At 41.2% G+C, this 19,864-nt stretch overlaps 1 protein-coding gene across 1 annotated transcript in view; it reads left to right on the plus strand.

The window, feature by feature from the left end:
- Window positions 1–19,864, plus strand: part of LOC114683104 (solute carrier family 12 member 6-like) — an 89,258-nt gene that overhangs the window by 65,550 nt on the left and 3,844 nt on the right. The window contains 14 exon segments of the mRNA XM_028857280.2: window positions 680–894; window positions 2,821–2,979; window positions 3,132–3,230; window positions 3,489–3,546; window positions 8,260–8,434; window positions 8,678–8,796; window positions 10,714–10,812; window positions 12,673–12,792; window positions 13,661–13,765; window positions 14,122–14,290; window positions 16,679–16,874; window positions 17,392–17,561; window positions 18,592–18,723; window positions 19,724–19,831. Of these exon segments, the coding sequence (XP_028713113.1) occupies window positions 680–894; window positions 2,821–2,979; window positions 3,132–3,230; window positions 3,489–3,546; window positions 8,260–8,434; window positions 8,678–8,796; window positions 10,714–10,812; window positions 12,673–12,792; window positions 13,661–13,765; window positions 14,122–14,290; window positions 16,679–16,874; window positions 17,392–17,561; window positions 18,592–18,723; window positions 19,724–19,831 (1,924 nt within the window).

Raw genomic sequence — 19,864 nt, forward strand, 5'->3', positions numbered from 1 at the left:
TGGGTATTCGCCTGTGTGCTTGTGTGGAAACCAGAAGTATCCGGTGTCAGTCCTCTGTGGCTCTCTGCCTTATTCCCTGAGACTCCCTAGGTAAACTTGAAGCTCACCATTGTGTGCATTGTTTATCTAGACTGGCAGGCCAGCGAATCCCAGCCTTTCTGTCTGTCCTCCTCACCTGCCCCCATTCCCAGTGCTGAGATTGCGGGCATGCAGGACTACACCAGGCTTTCTGCCTGTGTCTGGAGATCTGAACTCAGGACTTCATGCTTCCACAGCAAGCCCGTGAACACTACTGAACCCCTCCAGGATCCTTTTTGTCCTGAAAGTGGATGAATCGCCAAATATGTTTGGAAGATAATTCAGCGTAGTTTCTTTGTACAGTCCTTGTGTTTGAATACCACCTGCCATTTGTGTGACCTTGATTTTGGTCAGATTATTGAATCTCTGTAAACTTCAGTACCTCCACTACATATGATAAATGTTAAAATATTATGAGACCTGTGAGGATTATACTGGCAGAAAAGGCAAGTCACGTGACTCACAGTGCTGCTCAGTATCACTCGTCCTTTCCTACCCATGGCAGTAGAATCTCTGAGAAATGAGATCTTTTCTCCCTTTACTAATCTGCCTTTCCTCTTTAAAGCTTAGATCTTTCTCTTCCCTGTTTGCTTTGCTTTAGGGTCTGCATGCTGGGCAACCGCACCCTTTCATCAAGACACCTTGACGTTTGCTCTAAGACCAAGGATGTTAACAACATGACAATGCCATCAAAGCTATGGGGATTCTTCTGTAACTCCAGTCAGTTTTTTAATGCCACCTGTGACGAGTACTTTGTTCACAACAATGTCACCTCAATCCAAGGCATTCCTGGGCTGGCTAGTGGTATCATTACTGGTAAGTTAAGAGTTTAATTAGACTCATTTTGTTTTGTGTTGTTTCTTCCTTAGGACAGTGGGGAAAATAGGCTTTCCCATCTTAGATGCTTTTTTGTCCCTTTTTTTATTATAATATATTGATTATGTATAACAAGTTTATTATTGTATTTTATACACGTATATTAGGTATTTTGATCATATCGACACATACCCCCTGTTCTCTCATTTGTTTAGGATTGCTCATAGGTTCGTAGGTGACATGTTGTTTATTGTAGCATGGGCCCCTTACAGTGCCTTCAGGACTGAAGAAAACGTCTCTCCCTCCCACATCAACCATGAGCTGGGTATAACGCCTCAGGGGTGGGTGGGGTCTTGCCAGTGCCCTCTTCCTCATATGACAGGATATTAATAGAGCCAACCTTGTGAAAATCTTGTGCAGGGAATCAGAGCTGCTGTGAGTTGAAGCATGCAAGGGCCACATCAGAAGTCAGCACTCTTTTATCACTCCCTCTCTTCCATGGATTTTTTGTTCTTCCAACCCCCCTTTCCCACGATGTTCCCTGAGCCTTGAAGAGGGGGATACAGATATTTTTATGGCTAAACATTCAAAGGTCAGTTATTCTTATCACTTTGACCAGTCGTTAATGAAGCTCCACAGTTACCACTGCCTACTGTAAAAAGAAATTTTCCTGACCAAAGCTGATGGCAGCACTAACATATAAGCATACATATAGTTGTTTAGAAGGCAGTTGGACAAGCACAGCATGTCCATTTAGCAAACATAGGCAGTAGCTTCCCCACTAGGGCCAATGACCTAGACCTAGATAGTGATGATTATGATTGCAGTGGTTAGGCTTGAACCCAAGGATTATGTCTGATGAGGACCACGTGCTCCACCATTGAACTGCATGCAGGTCACTGTCTAAGACTCTTCTGTTGGACATGGCATGGGTCTCCGTGTATTCATGGATAACTTTTAAACACAGAATCCTTGTGCCTCAGCCTCCTGAGTACTGGGAGGATTATAGGCATGCACCACCATACCCAGCATGTTTCTGCTCTTTTCTCGTGAAATTATCTGTTTTTAGAGCTCCCTGGCAGAGTGCATCTGTTAAAATTTGCCTTCTTTTAAGGACAGAGGCGGACAAAAGACTTTTTAGCCTAGGGTAGGGTAAAACATTTGGTGAATATTTTTATTTTGCAATGTTCTTCAAGCTAACATCAAACTCCTGAGCTTAAGCAATCCTTCTGCTTCAGGCTCATGACAAGCTGGGACTACAAGGATTTGCCTTCATGTCTGACTCAATGTAGTCTTGAAAAATTGCCAGTGATCTTCTTGCAGTGGTAGCTAAAATAGAACTGTTTTAATGTCACCAGTCGTACATGTTTTCCTTGCTCAACTAAATTTCTGAAATTCTTTGCTTAAATGACATCCATCTTAAATGTTTTGTCCACAGATTTCCTTGCCCATTAAGCAAGTTCATGCTAAGAGGTTAAAAACTGCTGTGATATTAATTTTTTTAAAGTAGATTTTATATTTGATAACTAATTTAAAAATAGGCATTTTGGGGCATTTAATTTTAGTCTGCTTAACTGTTACTAATTTATATTAGGAAAGTTAACTACATTTATTATGTGAAAGCATTTTATAAAATTATATTAGAACAAATGAAAAATAGCATTGGTTTTATTCTGGAATACTTACATGTGTTCATGTTGAAGAAACAATGGCTTTAAAAACTATCATAAGGGGCTGAGGTGGAGGTAGGCACAGTACTTGTCTGGCATTTAAAGAGTCTTAAATCAGTCTCCAGTACAGTAATTATAACAATAATTATAGGGGTCTCTGACTGAATGTTGTTTGGGTAAGAAATCATGTACTTAACATTACTTATATCTTTATATCCTTTTTCTTCCTACCCACACTACCCCTAACCCTTTGCAGAAAATCTTTGGAGTAATTATTTACCAAAGGGAGAGATCATTGAAAAGCCATCAGCCAAGTCATCCGATGTCTTGGGCAGCTTAAACCATGAATATGTCCTTGCTGACATCACCACCTCCTTCACTCTTCTGGTGGGGATCTTCTTTCCTTCTGTTACAGGTAAGAGGGTGGGCTCTTAGGTTTTAGAAGCCATCAGCCACAGTGAGCACATTTTCTCAGGAGATCTAAGTTTGCCCCTAGTCTTCAGTGTCAGTATGAACATCAAAGTGTCCAGAAAGCCAAGAAGTTAACGTGGTGTTTCCCCTTACTAGGTATCATGGCTGGGTCAAACAGATCCGGAGATCTGAAAGATGCTCAGAAGTCCATTCCCATTGGAACCGTTCTTGCCATCCTGACCACATCCTTCGTGTGTATCCTCTGCGTCATGGTGATGGGATCATGCAGTAGAGCTAAGATGATCAGTATTTTTATCTAATAATAATAATGCCACCTCTTACTACTGCCTCACTTGCCAGAGAGTTGCCCTGCTTCATAAGCACCATTAAAAAAGGATTTTATAGGATTAGTGAATTTAGCAGCTCACTATATGGTAAAAGAATCATCTTGAGTGTAGTTACTGTATAAAAGGTAAAGGATAACAACAGTTTCCTTGACTCTCAGCATAACAGACTTAAGCAATGTTGTCCTTTTTGGTGCATGTATTGAAGGAGTTGTTCTCAGAGACAAGTAAGTATAACAACCATGTGTCTGTCTTCCATGACATCTGGTCACTCAGCATAGTGTCAACACAGAATCTCAAACCAGGCCAAGGTGTAATCATAACTAGTAAAATAGAAAGTGGATGTATTGATCCAAAATGTATGTGTATATACATATACACACAAATATACATGTCTCATATATATATGAAAGTCATATCTATACATCTATATATATGAGAGACACAGTCAAAGAGGAGTGTGTGTGTGTGTGTGTGTGTGTGTGTGTGTGTGTGTATGTATCAAACAGACAGGAATATATATCACTGAGCTTGTGTGGCACATACAATACTCTAGGTTTGATCCCAGCAATACAAAAAAAATGTTTTAAAAAAGATATTAAAATAACATGTGCATAATTTAGCCTATGATAAGGTAAAATACTTTGTAATATTTTTTCTTTTGTAATGTTCCTCAAGCTTACCTCAAATTTATGGGATTAAGCAGCCCTCCTGCCTCAGGCAGTAAATAATTAGTAAATAATAAGGACCAAACTATATAAGACATAACTAGTATAGCTGTGGTGATGTTTTATTTTGTGCTGAAATGTGGTATTTTATTTGTGTTTTAATAAAGCTTGCCTGGATATCAGGAGGGGAAGGCAAGCCATTTTAAGTAAACAAAAAGGCAGCACACGCTCTTAATCCAATCACTTATCAGGCAGGATCTCTGTGTGTCCAAGACCATACTAGGGAACAGACCCAAGCGTGGTGACACAGGCCTTTAATCCCAGAACCAACCATAGAGACCTGGAGGTCTGTACAGACAGACAGTGACAAGGAAGTGAGGTAGCTGGGCTAAGATAGCCAATGAGAGGGCAGAACAGCAAGGCAATAAAGGTGTGCGTAGACAGGAAGTAGCTCACATTTGGAAGCTGCTGAGTGGGTGAGGTAAGGTTGGCTGCTGGCTCTCCCTATTTCCCTGATCTAAGGCTTTCACCCCTATATTTGGCTCCATGCTTTTTATTTAATAAGACCATTTAGAAATTCGTCTACATACAGCTTTCCTCCCCCCAAAAAAGCTATGAAGTTGTCTAAATACTAAGTACTTTCTTATACACAAAGAACTGCTAGCATACTGTACAAAAGTAGAACAGGACAAGAATAACTACGTAGCATCTCCAGCATCCACTCGACAAGAGAGAGGCATCTGTCCACTCACACTTGGCATTCTAAATGGAAATGGGACAGTGATTTCCTTCATGAAGACGACTTAGCATTTACCATTTCTTTCCTCTCACATATGTTCTGTGAGATATTTGTGGACAGATCTGTCCCTGAAACTTGCTAATTCTTACTGTCTTAGTTAGGGTTTGCTATTGCTGTGAGGACACACCATGATCACGGCAACTCTTATAAAGAAAACATTTAATTGATGGGGCTTGGTTACAGTTCAGAGGTTCAGTGCGTCATGGTGGGGAGCATGGTGGCATGCTGGCAGACATGGTGCTGGAGCTGAGAGTCCTACATCTTGACTCAGAGGCAACAGGAAGTCCACTGACTGTCACACTGAGGGAAGCTTGAGTGGTTTACTTCCAACAGAAGGTGTGGCCCAGATTAAAGGTGTGCCCTCCAGCCTCAAGGTCTGGATTAAAGATGTGTGTGTCATCCAGCCTCCTCCAAGACCACACTTCTTCCAACAAGGCCATACTTCCTAATAGTGCCACTCCCTATGAGCTTATGAGGGCCAAATACATTCAAACCACCAGACTTACATTTTCCATATCTTGGTTAATATCCTCACTGCACTTCCTGTCACAGGAATCTAGGTATTATCTTTTTTTTGGGGGGGGGGGTCGGGAGCTGAGGATCGAACCCAGGACCTTGTGCTTGCTAGGCAAGCACTCTACCACTGAGCTAAATCCCCAATCCCAAGGTATTGACTAACCTAGGTATTTTCCTTTGTTTTTATCCATTCTCTAAGTCTTTTTTTTTTTTTTTTTTTTTTTTTTTTTTTTGGTTTTTCGAGACAGGGTTTCTCTGCGTAGCTTTGCGCCTTTCCTGGAACTCACTTTGGAGACCAGGCTGGCCTTGAACTCACAGAGATCTACCTGCCTCTGCCTCCCAAGTGCTGGGATTAAAGGCGTGCGCCACCACCGCCCGGCTCCTCTAAGTCTTTTCTAAGGACTGTGAATTCTATTTACTTTCCACTGTTCAGTGGTCCCATCACTCCGTACTGGGCTTCAGTTTTTTTTCTCTTTATAATCACATGCTAATCTCCCTTCTTCATACTGCCACCACAGTGCTCTTTCTCTAGACCTTTGTCTGTGTTATTTCCTTTGCTTCAGTTGGTTATTCCTCCTGGGAAGACTCACTGCCTCCTCCTTAAGACCAAACTCTCCTGTAGTTTTCCTTTTTTAACCCCAAAAGTAGAGGCACTCCTCCTTGTGTCTGTCTACTGTGTTGAACATACTGCGGTGCTGCACTTACCACACTGCATTGCAGCTACTTATTTCTATATTACGTTCCCTTGATTGCGCTCTAGAATTCCTATAGGCAGGAATCCTAGCACAAGGTATTATAAATACTGTTGAAGAAAATAGGTACCAAAGTGTGTGTGTATGTGTGTGTGTGTGTGTGTGTGTGTGTGTGTGTGTGTACATGTGTGTATGGGTACAAGGCATAGTGTATCACTGAACTGTTTTATTGGAAGGGAACAGTGGTGAATTTATACATATATAAAATTATTAAGTTCTAGTTTGAAAACTCACTGGGCACTATCTCCTAAGGCTGCACATGTCAATATGCCTTGGCAGTTTCACTTCTGGGTATATTCAGCAGAAATGTTTATGCATATGCATTAAAAATCATAGTGACAATATTCTTAAATGACTTAAATCAAAAGGAATCCAAATATCCATTAGAAGTAGAATGCCGGGGGCTGGAGAGATGGCTCAGAGGTTAAGAGCACTGGCTGTTCTTCCAGAGGTCATGAGTTCAATTCCCAGCAACCACATGGTGGCTCACAACCATCCATAATGAGATCTGGTGCCCTCTTCTGACCTGCAGGTGTATATGCAGACAGAACACTGTATACATAATAAATAAATAAATCTTTAAAAAAAAAAGTAGAATGCCTAAATTATGTATTAATGCAGTTGTAAGCCATAAAACTATGAAAGTAAATGAAGTACACAAAAACTTTGCAATTCTGAGAAATCAAACACAAAATGTATGTATGTGTCTCAGAATATTAATAGTATATATAAAAAATTTCTTATTCCTACTCCCAAACACTAGACTTTATTTCCCTCAAGCACTTACTGTTATGAGTTTTAATACTATGCTGTTTTACCTATCTGTTTTTTTTCTGGAGGGGTGTGTGTGTGTGTGTGTGTGTGTGTGTGTGTGTGTCTCTATCATTCTCTACCTTATTTCCTTGGACAGGATCCCTCACTTAACCTGGAGCTAGAGTGGCAGAGTGGCAGTTTGAAAACTTGGGCAGTCCATCCTGCCCCTGTCCTACAGAGCTCTGGAATTACAGATGCATGCACATCTGTAACAGCTTTTTAGATGGGTTCTGGGAACTGGAACGCAGGTCTTCCTCATTGCCCAGCAAGTGCTCTTACCCTGAGACATCTCCTCTGATTCTGTATTAGTTTTCTATAAATAAGACATGTCAGTGATCTTAAAATGTTTTAATATATTAATTTTTGCAGTTACTTGCTCTTAGGAATCTGCCTTAAGGAAAAATATCTTGTGTGTCAATGTATATATGTTCATAATGATATTAATTACAGTATTTCATATAATAATATCAATAGTAGAATAGTGGGTAATGTAAAAATCTTATAAATAAATGGAAACATACAAAGTATGTGTAATACCAACTAACAAGTTAAGATTATGGACCTCTTGAGACTGGAGAGATGTCTCAGTAGTTAAGAGCACTGGCTGCTTTTACAGAGGACCCATGTTCAGTTCCTAGCACCTACATGGCTGCTCACAACTGTCTGTAACTCCAGTTCCATGAGTTTTGACATCCTCTTCTAGCCTCTGCAGGCATCAGGCACATACATGGTACACAAACATGCATGCAGACAAAATAAAAATTAATGAATATTTTAAAACTGTTATGGACTTCCTCCCTGCCTTTTTTTTTTTTTCTGTTTTCTGCACTTTTCCAGTTTCTGTGTTTTTCTACATTTTTCCAATTTCTACCCTAAAGCAGATTCATTGCCAGTTAGAAAGAGAAATTGGTAAGTGAAGCTTGGCTTGTTTTCTAACTGTACTGTACTGTTCTTTTTTCTTAATACAGATTATAAATTTTTCTCCTCCACAGTGTTGTTGGGGGTTGAATCCAGGGCCTCAGAAATATGCTAAGCAAATGATGTGTTGTAACAGCTGTACCCTCAGCTCAATAACTTTTTTTTTGAGACAGGGTCTTACTGTGCATCCTGAGCTGGTCTTGAACTCAAAATGTAGCCTTAACTGGCCCCAAACTCATAATCCTCCTGCCCCAGCCTCCTGAGAGCTGAGGTTACAGGTATGTGCCATTTGCTTGCTGCTAGTGCCCTTTTTATGAAAACTATGTACCTTTATATTTTTTAGTATTCTTGTTTACCTCAGTTTGCATCTGTAAAAATTACAAGCCAGGAAAAGTCACTAGTGATTGTCATCTTAAGTTTTCAATCTAAAGCTGTTTTCAGATGAAATTTCTCCACTGTTTATGTCTTTCCTAGATTTGGGGACGCTGTAAAAGGTAATTTGGTTGTCGGCACCTTATCTTGGCCATCGCCATGGGTGATCGTTATTGGCTCCTTCTTTTCAACATGTGGGGCTGGACTTCAGAGCCTCACAGGTGCACCCAGGCTGCTTCAGGCTATTGCCAAGGATAACATCATACCATTCCTTAGGGTGAGTGACACTTTGTTGTGCTCTCTTCTTTTTTTCCAGGTCTTATGAAAAATGTTATCTTTTTCAGCTTAAGAATTGGAAGATCATAAATGTTGAGACATGTAGGGTTTTAGTACAAGGCCCTCAAAATTCTTTGTGTGTGTTTATATATGATTGCTGTGAAGTTGTTCTTATTTTCAGATGTCTGAAACTGGCACATTGTGTCAGTGCCCCTGGGTCTGATGTTTTTCCTCATGTGTACAGGTTTTTGGTCACAGCAAAGCCAATGGGGAACCTACATGGGCCTTACTTCTAACTGCTGCCATAGCGGAGCTAGGAATTCTCATCGCCTCCTTGGATCTCGTGGCCCCAATTCTTTCCATGTAAGATTGACTTACTCTCTTCAACTATGGTTGCTTAATGATATATAACATGATTTCCATTAGTCATATAAAAGTAGTGATAATAACAGACTTGACCAAACACAGACTTCACTTCCCTTTAAAATTATTCCTGAGATGGGGCTGGAGAAATGGCTAAGTGGTTAACAGCATGTACTGGGTCTTCCAGAGAAACTAAGTTCAGTTCCCAGCACCCATGTCAGGTGGTTCACAACCCCTTATAAGTATAGATCCAGGGGACCTGACACCTCTCACCTCTGTGAGCACTCATGAACACACACACACACACACACACACACACACACACACACACACACACACACACCACTGAAATAAATCCTTAAAAGAATACTAGGTGGGCATGGTGGCGCACGCCTTTAATCCCAGCACTCGGGAGGCAGAGGCAGGCAGATCTCTGTGAGTTCGAGGCCAGCCTGGCTAACAAGTGAGTTCCAGGACAACTAGGGCTACACAGTGAAACCCTGTTTCGAAAAGAGAGAGAGAATACTTCTGAGAAGTTTTTTGTCAGGCTGACTTTCATAAATGACTGATGTTATGAGAGGAGGAGGGGTTCACCTGTAAAGTTACTTGTGTCAGTCTCCTTTTCCTCCTATTCTATTTTTTTTTTAAGTACTGGCATTTGAACCCAGGGTCTTGTATGCACCAGGCATGTTCTCTATGAAGTGCATCCTCCAGCCCCTGCCTTTATTTTATGAATCATTAGCAATTGATTTCACTGTTGGCATCTGTTCATTTACCTGTGACATACTGACGACTTGCTGTCCACCTGACACTGTAACAAGCTGGGAATAGAAAGATGTATAAGGCGTGTGGTCTCAAGGAACTGATGGTATATAAGGAAGCTAAGAATTCCCCCACACATTGCAATGAATGGAGAATGGTAAAGGGAAGCTCTGGGGCCATGAAACAGGGCACCTGAATGGAGAAGGTTCCTGGAGAAGTGACAAGGAGGGTGTTTCTCAGCCTGCAGTCACAGGGATTCAGTGCCCCCTTCTGGCCTCTGCAGTCACTAAGCACACATGTGCTGCAAAGCACCATACACATAGAGATAATGAATCTTTACTTAACATGGTGGTGCACACCTGAATTCCAGCTCTGGAGGCAGAGACCGAAAGGTCTTTGTGAGTTTGAGGTCAGTCTAGTATATATATCTAGACAGTGAGGTCCAGGACAGCCAAGGTTGCATTAAAAGAGACTCTGTCTCAAAAAAATAAAATAAAAGGTGGTATGTGTGTTGGGGAGGACTAGAAGAGGACAGTATTGAGCTGAAAATGGGGGAAAAAAATAAGTGAAATCCTGAACTGGGGTGAAAGTCTAAAAAAGAATACAAAGAGGTTCGGAGAGTTTGAAATAGGCAGAACCATAGAACTTGATAGTAAATTTGGAGGAGAATTAATAAGGAAGCAGAAATATGAATTAGTCCCTGAACATCTTGGTAAAGAATGGTTGTGCTAGGCTGGAGAGATGCTTTAGTGATTAAGAGCACTGACTGCTCTTTCAAAGGACCTGGGTTCAATTCCTAGCACCTACATGACTGCTCACCATTTTCTGTATCCCAATCCCAGGGTCCAGCACCCTCTTCTGGCCTCCACATGCTAGAAGCACACATGTAGTACACAGACATGGATAGAGAAAAACACCCATACACAATTAAAAAAAATTTTTTTAAAAGAATGATTTTTAGCCATCGGCCAAAAGAGAGAAAACAGAAAAATGAACAGCTTTGCAAGGAACAGTTTTTAAGTTTGTTTACTTTCTGTTTGATAAATGGTTGGTGTGCTATAAATAGGGTTTAGTAGCACAGAAGCCTCCAATTATTTAAAGTAGCCTCACAGAATCATTTTATAATAATTCCTCTTACTGTTTTTATCCCTCAAGGTTTTTTCTCATGTGTTACCTCTTTGTGAACTTGGCATGTGCCTTGCAAACATTACTCCGAACCCCCAATTGGAGGCCCAGATTCCGCTACTATCACTGGTGAGTTCCCATCTTGTTCCTCATCTTTCTAGAAACCTAGGGTGTTCTGTGAAGCATGAATCTTAGAGAGTCTTACTAATAACATCAAACCCGGGGCCAGTTTTTGGGGTGAAATGCTGGATGGTTAGAGAGACAGAACAAGCCACAGCTAACCTCACCTGGCCAACTTCTCAGCTGGTCTTGTTTCCTCAGACTAAAAGCCTCTGTAATCTCATCCAGAATGGGTCTCAGCTGAACTGTGCTGCTAGAAGCCTGAAAGCTTAAACAGCCAAATGCTTAACCAGCTAAATGCTTCTAGTTTCTGGTCCTCACACCTTATATACCTTTCTGCTTTCTACCATCACTCCCTAGGATTAAAGGCATGTGTCACCATGCCTGGCCATTTCCAATATGGCCTTGAACTCACAGAGATCTAGAGGGATTTCTACCTCTGGAGTGCTAGGATTAAAGGTGTGAGTGCCACCATTTTCTAGCCTTTGTATCTAGTGGCTGTTATGTTCTCTGACCCCAGATAAGTTTATTAGGGTGCACAATATTTTGGGGAACACAATACCACCACAATTCTGGGTTCTCCCATTCCATACTATTTTAATGTTCAGTTGTCGCTTGAATTTCTTCTTTCCCATTCTTTCATAACTGTATGTATCACTTTATAATAACTTACAACATCCACAAAACCATAAAGTGCTTATTTACAGGCTGCTTCATCTTTAAGGTTCAAACCTTCCCTTTGCATAGCTACTTTTCTGTTCTGTCTTAGCTGAGCACTGGATTTCATCCTTCCTTATTTCTACCTTTATATTCTCATCAATTTTCGTTCTCACAGTTATGAGAATTTCATTTAGTAATAAAGAATGTGAGCTGTGAAGTTAGGTAGCTCAAGTCCTTCGTTCACCTTGATATTTTCTAGCCCTGTAATCTGCATGAAAGCATATAACCTCATGGGATCTCATTTTACTAATTCATAACAGGATGCATCTAAAGTGCAATGCTGGTACACAGTAAAGCTCTCAATGAAAAGCTGTGGTACCGCAGTAAAGCCTTGTGGGTTCTGATAATGTGTATTTCAACTGGTTTTAACACCTCCTATCCTCCTTGGAGCTGTAACATTGGTTAAAAGTTGTGGTGAACATTTTTGGTGTTATAGCTTAACCCCCAAATTAACAATACTTTAACATTCATCACAGAGCTAGAAACGTGATTCTGCACACAAAAGGCTTCAGTAATACATTGTCTTCAGTAATACATTGTCTACATAATTTATTTGCTCAAAACAGTCATTCCCTACCATTTCTCTTATGTGCTATAAAAAACTAACGACAGCTTCTCAACAGTGGACTTTGCACTTATGGGGAATTAAATGCCATAAAAATATTAGGAATATTTACATGAGAATAATTTAACATCCCATTTCAGATTCTTTACTGTGTTCAATCCCTGCTTTTCCAAATAAGTGTTTTTTGTCTTTGTGGCTGATAACATTAGCACTCCTCTTTATATTTATGATTGTCCAGCAGCAAGAAGCACCCTCTGTTACAGAAGGCACAGGGTTCACTCTATATGGGCTGGCTGTAAAGGCTTAGTGGTAGATGGCCCTGCCTACATGTGCAAGGCAGTAGGTTTGAGCCATCATAGCACCAGAAAGAAGAGAAAAAGAAAGAGCCATTGCCACAGCTTCCAAGGCATATGATGGTTTTTCTAATAATTATTTTCATTGTATTTAACATAAGTTTTGTCTATAATTGACTGGAAAATTTCCAAGCCCCACCATAGTCCAGGAAGCATCTCCTAGAACTGGTGGCTTTCCTTGCTGCTTAGAAAGACACTTGTTGGTTTATATTTTTGTTTTTCATTTTCTAGGGCCCTCTCATTCATGGGAATGAGTATCTGTCTAGCTCTGATGTTCATTTCTTCCTGGTATTATGCCATTGTAGCCATGGTAATAGCTGGCATGATCTACAAGTACATTGAGTACCAAGGGTAAGTCTGAATTTTATCTGGATCACTACTGAAAAGGTGAAGAATGTCTGATTTGGCCATGTATGATGGCACTCGCCTCTAGTGACAGTACTCCGGAAGCTGAGGCAGGAAGATTGAAATTTCAAAGCCAACCTGGGCTACATATCAAGATTCTGTCTCACCAAAAAAAATAAATAAATAAAAAAAATGTAGGGCTGGAGAGATGATGGCTCAGTGGTTAGGAGTTTGGTTCCAAGAACCCATTAGGCAATTCATAACCACCTGCAACTCCAGCCTCAGAGGATCCGACACCTGTTTTGGCCTCCAGAGACACTTGAACATGCATGAGCATATCTACACAAAGATGCATACACATAAATAAACATTTAAAAATACAACACAAAGTAAACAGCTTACCTAAACTTTTTAAGCAAGGGATAGTCTGAAATGCAATTAATCCTGAATAATGTCAAAACAACAAAAACTCAACCTCCAAAAAATGGGAATAAATTATATTCTGATTCCAAAGATTACTTTGAACTTTCCATTATTTTCAAAAATCACAATCACAAGTAATTTCTTAATCTGAATTGATATTCCACATAGTTGCTTTTGATTAGATACAGAGGGGGTTAAGTGAGTAACCCTGCCAGCCTGTGTTGTGGACCATCTGTGGTTTAAGGTGGTCAGTCTCTCAGTGAGTTCCTCATACTAGTAAGGGATGGTAAATAAACCACAACCATGAGTTTTAATCTTCTACCTTGTACACATTTTACTATTAGATTCAGAAAAACCTGAGTTGGTTTTCTGTTGTTGTTGTTGTTTTTGTTTTAACTTCCTCTTACTGTGGTATAAGTTGACTGCTCCTCTTTTCTCCCTTTTCTCCCAGGGCTGAGAAAGAATGGGGCGATGGAATCCGTGGGCTGTCCCTCAGTGCAGCCCGCTTTGCTTTGCTCCGCCTAGAGGAAGGCCCTCCGCACACTAAAAACTGGAGGTAAAGCAGTCAGCAGAGCTTAGTGGTGTTTGCACATCGCTAACACACACAGCTATGCTTTCTTGATCGTCAGAGAAAGAAATCATGTGACTCAAGGAACTGGTATCAAGTTTTGAACTATCCCAAAACCTTGTTGCCTTACCTATTGTTATGTATTTATTGTTTGTTGTTGTTATTCTTTGAGGACTGGTCAATTTCAGACAATACTGAGAACATTTGAAATAACTCAGAACCCTCCTTTACCATTCCTCTGATTCCATCCTTCTATGAAGTTAAATGTTTTGTAAAGACCTCATGGAGTAAAAGTTGCCGTCTGTTTCCCACGCCTAAGGGTCTGCTCCCTCTCCTCTGCACAGGCCTCAGTTGCTTGTCCTTCTGAAGCTGGATGAAGACTTACACGTCAAGCATCCTCGCCTCCTCACCTTTGCCTCCCAGCTCAAGGCAGGAAAGGGGCTCACTATTGTGGGCTCCGTCATTGTGGGGAACTTCCTGGAGAACTATGGTGAAGCTCTGGCTGCAGAGCAGGTAAGGAGCACAGTCCGCCGACCCACATTTCCCAAGCGTTGTGTGCTCTAGTGGCCTACAAGAAGACAACACTACTCTCAGGAAAGGGCGATGGTTCTCTCCCCAAGTGGTAGACCTTTTGTGTTAGCGTATAATAAAGGCTGGAAAATCCTTTTTTTCCTGTTTATTTAAAATGTTTCTGAGCCTGCTGTGGTGGTGCATGCCTTTTAATTCCAGCACTTGGGGATGCAGAAGCAGGTGGATTTCTGTAAGTTCAAGGCCAGCCTGGTCTTTGCAATGAGCACCAGGACAGCCAGGACCTTGTCTCATTAAAAAAAAAAAAAAAAAGCGGCTGTTCTGTATGTGAGAGATTGCTGAGGAAATCATGGAGGACATTAAAGCATTTGAATGGTATAATAGATGTTAAAAAAATCAGTTTAAAAGAATATATTTGTGTAAGTGTTTGAACATAAGGTTCAATAATATTTTTTAAAAATTTATCAACTTTATGTCACAAAGCTGTAAGCTAAGTTCAGATAAGCAAGAAGCCCTCAGATTTCTGAATTCTACCTTTCTCTGTGTGAACTAGGCCTCCAGCTTGGTGCTGGCTTTTGAACAGTTATGATCCCCCAAACAGAAGGAGCCAGAGTAGATGTCTACTCTTCCCATGAAAGCATTACCCATGAGATTATCAATAAACATCATTTCCAGTTAGATTCCAAATGCTGATCTGAGAGTACGAGAAATCATGTGAACGTTTATGTTCAGTTGTAGAGAACGTTCCTAAATCTGATGACAGCGGTGGCGAAGGTGACTTTTCTCTTTACCGTCTTTTGTATGGTGTCAAGAAAACTTCGTTTGCTACTCCTGATTAGCTTTGCTGGACAGGTTCTTCTGTGTTAAGAAGCCTGTGCTCTGCTCCTGTCAGTGAAAGGACTAATCCTGCTGTTTGGAGAAACGTCAGCTGTGTTTCAAAGTGTTTACTGGATTTCATTGAAATACTTTGAAACTCTTAAAGAGTAGAAATCGTAGTTGGGCGTACATATTGCTCTTGCAGAGAACTTGAGTTTAGTTCCTAGTACCCATGTTGGGCAGCTGATAATCATCTATAACTCTAGTTACAGAGAGTCCAACTCCCTCTTCTGTGTCCACTGGTACCTGCATTACCGCGTGCGCGCGCGCGCGCGCGCGCGCGCGCGCGCGCACACACACACACACAGAGAATTAATTTTTCTTCTTTTGTTTTTCGAGATAGGGTTTCTTTGTGTAGTCCTGGCTGTTCTGGAACTCACTCTGTAGACCAGGTTAGCCTCAAACTCCCAGAGATCCACCTGTTTCTGCCTCCCTGGGATTAAAGGTGTGTGCCATGACCGCCTGGCCATAATTAATTTTTAAAATTAATACTTTTTTTCAAACTAGAAATTCTGGGAAACATTAACCCAAATAACAAAAAAAATTACTTTTTTAAAAGCATATGGTTGCAGATGAAGATCCTTACCCTAGATAACCACTGACTTAATTTGTGTCTTTGAGACACAAATAATGTCCATTTTGTACGTCATTCTTCCCATTCTCCTTCCAACAAAGGAGTAGGGTAAGAGTAAATAGGCATGTGATACCACCTCTGAGTTAGCTTGACTAGATGCAGTACTAATAAATGCAGGTGTCCTCAGTCACCATTCCACTGTCAGAATGAATATAAGAACAAGAGAAGGGAAAAAGGGAAACTTTACCTGAGAAAATTCTGAAGTGAAATTTAAGGGCTCATCAGATTAGGTTTCATGAAAGATAAGTCAGGGCATGCCTAGGGTTAACAAGAGTATAGCGTTGACAGTCATGAACTTGCCTTGCCAATCAAGAAACCACATCCAGGGGCTGGAGAGATGGCTCAGTGGTTAAGAGCACTGGCTGCTCTGCCAGAGGTCCTGAGTTCAATTCCCAGCAACCACATGGTGGCTCACAACCATCTGTAATGAGATCTGGCATCCTCTCCTGGCCTGCAGGAATACAGGAAATTGTATACATAATAAATCAATCAATCAATCAATCTTTGGAGAGAGAGAGAGAGAGAGAGAGAGAGAGAGAGAGAGAGAGAAACCACATCCAGTGTTCACTGTTTGGACAGTCCTGTGTCCAGTGCTTCACCTGAAAAGGAAGTGAGCAGAACAGAGGAAAGGGAAGAGAAGTTACATGTGGACAACCGACTACCAAGATGAATGTAGGCCGTAAGCACGTCTAAAGTCAGAACAAACAAAGATGACACTTCAGTGAAGCACATCTAACTTTGTGGACCTCTCTGTGGAGAGAGGCTTACATGGAATTTGGAGAAAGATGGGAATACAATAACAAAAAGGAATGATGAGTTCAAAGGTCCAGGCTAATACAGTTGAAGTTTTATATCTTTTTCAGACCATTAAGCACCTAATGGATGCAGAAAAGGTAAAAGGATTCTGCCAGCTGGTGGTGGCTGCCAAGCTGAAAGAGGGTATTTCCCACCTCATCCAGTCCTGTGGCCTCGGGGGCATGAAGCACAACACCGTGGTAATGGGCTGGCCCAATGGTTGGCGTCAGAGTGAAGATGCTCGAGCTTGGAAGACTTTCATTGGTACAAAATGTTTCCTTTCCTGACCTGAGGGCCCACCCAGAGGGAAGCAAATTAAATCTGTCATCCTGATTCCTAAAGTAGAGACTGCTGTGTTGAAGCACGCAGTTAGAAGGCCACCTAAAAACTCATAATTGCCTGTGTTACCTGCCCTCTCCAGCTTTACATTTATGTTCACAAATTATTTGTCTAGGTCAGGTCTCATCTTTTGTCATTTTCATTTGTCATTTTTCATTTTGATGTCCTCACAGGAACTAGGATTGTCTTTCACGAGACTCTCCCAAATTCATACTCTAAATATGTAGTATCTCTAGTTTCCTACCATGTTTCTCCGTTCAGTTACTGGCTCTCTAGACTTTCCCCGGGGACCTCTGTCCCTTTGTAAAGTGTGATGTATGATGTCAATAGCACATACTAGTGAAATGTCAGTGAGCATTACCTTCCTCTCCTGAAATGCTGGGAAGCAAGGAAAGTCCAGCAGTACTTGTTCGTGGATCCCAGTTCTCTCTTCTCTCCACAGGCACAGTTCGAGTGACAACAGCTGCCCATCTCGCCCTGCTGGTGGCTAAAAACGTCTCCTTCTTTCCCAGCAATGTGGAACAATTTTCTGAGGGCAACATTGATGTGTGGTGGATTGTGCATGATGGGGGCATGCTCATGCTATTACCCTTCCTCCTGAAACAGCACAAGGTATTCTGGACCACTCTCTTTAAAAGCATTCCCTCGTGCTGTCCTGGCTCGCTAGATGTACTATTATTATTTAACTGTGTAGTGGTGGGACTTAAAATCTGAAGAGATGGGGCTTATCCTTGGCTGTCCCATAATCCCAGCTTCCCAGCTTCAGCCTTATGAGAAGTAGAATGGGTTTAGGTTGTTTTTTTGTTTGTTTTGTTTTGTTTTTTGTATGTTATACCAATTCACCTTAAGTGAAATCCAACAAGTTTACAAAAATTCCGTATGAGTGTTCAGAGCAAAAAAAAAAAAGGGGGGGGGGATACATCAGTCTCAGGGGTAAGAATGTGTCAATATATGCTCATTCTCTGATAAGTTTGTATGGTATCATTGTTATGCTGTCTGAATAAGCACCCAGTGTATGCTGATGAGGTTATGTAGATGTGTTTTACCCTCCTCCATAGGCGGCAACTTGGTGTCCTTTAAATCAATTCTGACTTCATTATCTGGAGGTAGCATTCTATCCCCCAGGTTGCTAGTCATTCCTACACCTGTCTTCCTGCATCCTGAGGATGCTGACTACAAGCACTATTTGTTCTACCCATGCTGACTTAAACCATTCACCATCGGTGGTCAGCTCGATCCCCAGTCCCTCTGTCTTCCCAAGGATTTTACAAGTTATATGCCAGGACTCAGGGACAAAGACCAATTTCACAATACTACATGAGCAAGTTTTTTCTTGTAACAGAATTAAGAACTTAGAGCCAGGAATGGTGAAACATGCTGGTAAGTCCCACCACTCAGGAGGCCAAGGTAGGAAGATCAGAGTTCAAGGCCAGCCTGAGCTAGTGTGTTAACTTAGATTGTACTTAATGTGTTGTTTAGTTAATCTTTTACACTACTGCAAAAATGAGTCAAGCAGGAGGAGGCAGGGAACAAAATACTTGACACGACACCAAGGTCATTCTAGGCACAAATGTCTCATTTTAGGAAATCACTTTTTCCCTTCTTACACCTAATTTTCCATGTACACATGGTATTCCATCAGGTATGGAGAAAATGCAGCATAAGGATCTTCACAGTGGCCCAGCTCGAAGACAACAGTATCCAGATGAAGAAGGACCTGGCCACCTTCCTGTACCATCTACGCATTGAGGCAGAAGTGGAAGTGGTGGAGATGGTGAGGAAGTGGAGTTTGAAATAGAAGAGAACACCACTCCTCAACCCCAGCTCTCTTCCTAGAATCTAGTCTGGGATATTACTCAGTTATAAATGTGTGGTTTAACCCCCTAAGCCCAACAAAACCCTAATTTATTGACCTAAGTAATTAGGATACGTAAATGTTTGAGATTGATACTTTTTTTTGCTTTCTTTATAAAACTATCTAAATTTTTATTACATTGCATGTGTGTGCGTGCGTGCGTGCGTGCGTGCGTGCGTGCGTGGACAACTTAGGACAACTTACAGGAGTCAGTTCTTTCCTTCTATCATGTGAGTCTTTGGACCCAAATTTGAGGCATCAGACTTGGCAGCAAATGCCTTTACCCACTGAATCATCTTCCTGCCCCTGGGGTTGCTTTTTATTTGCTTTGTTATTTGTTTATTACACAGCTCATATATATGTATACATATATGTGCATATATGCATATATACACACACACACACACACACACACCAAATCCTTAGATGCTTGATATGTTTATTTAATTCATGTTAAAAAAAATCACACTAGTGGGCTGGAGAGATGGCTCAGTGGTTAAGAACACCGATTGCTGTTGCAGAGGACTCGGGTTCAATTCCCAGCACCCACATGGCAGCTAACAACTGTCTATAACTCCAAAATCTGACACCGTCATACAGACATACATGCAGGCAAAATGCCAGTGCACATAAAATAAAAATAAATAAATTATAAAAAAAATCACACTAGTTTTATGTGGAAAATACAAACTACAGTGTTTTGTTTCAAGGAAACAAATATGAATAAATTATAGAAAATACTTAGTGACTCTGTATTAAATCTACATCCCCCAAACCATGTGTCCTTATACCTCAAGACTGAACAGGAGTGAAAGGTTGATGTGGTGACAGTTTTTCTGAATTGGTCAGCGTGTGAAAATACAATGTGAGGTTAATGCGTTTTTGTTGTGTGTGCCTACTTGGTGTGTGTCCGTGACAGCATGACAGTGACATATCGGCCTATACGTACGAGCGCACCCTGATGATGGAGCAGAGGTCCCAGATGCTGCGGCACATGCGCCTCTCCAAGACAGAGCGCGACAGAGAGGTGAGACCTTGCTGTCCTTCCCAGTCAGTTAAA

The sequence above is a fragment of the Peromyscus leucopus genome, chromosome 4 (genome assembly GCF_004664715.2).
Source record: "Peromyscus leucopus breed LL Stock chromosome 4, UCI_PerLeu_2.1, whole genome shotgun sequence".
NCBI lineage: Eukaryota > Metazoa > Chordata > Mammalia > Rodentia > Cricetidae > Peromyscus > Peromyscus leucopus.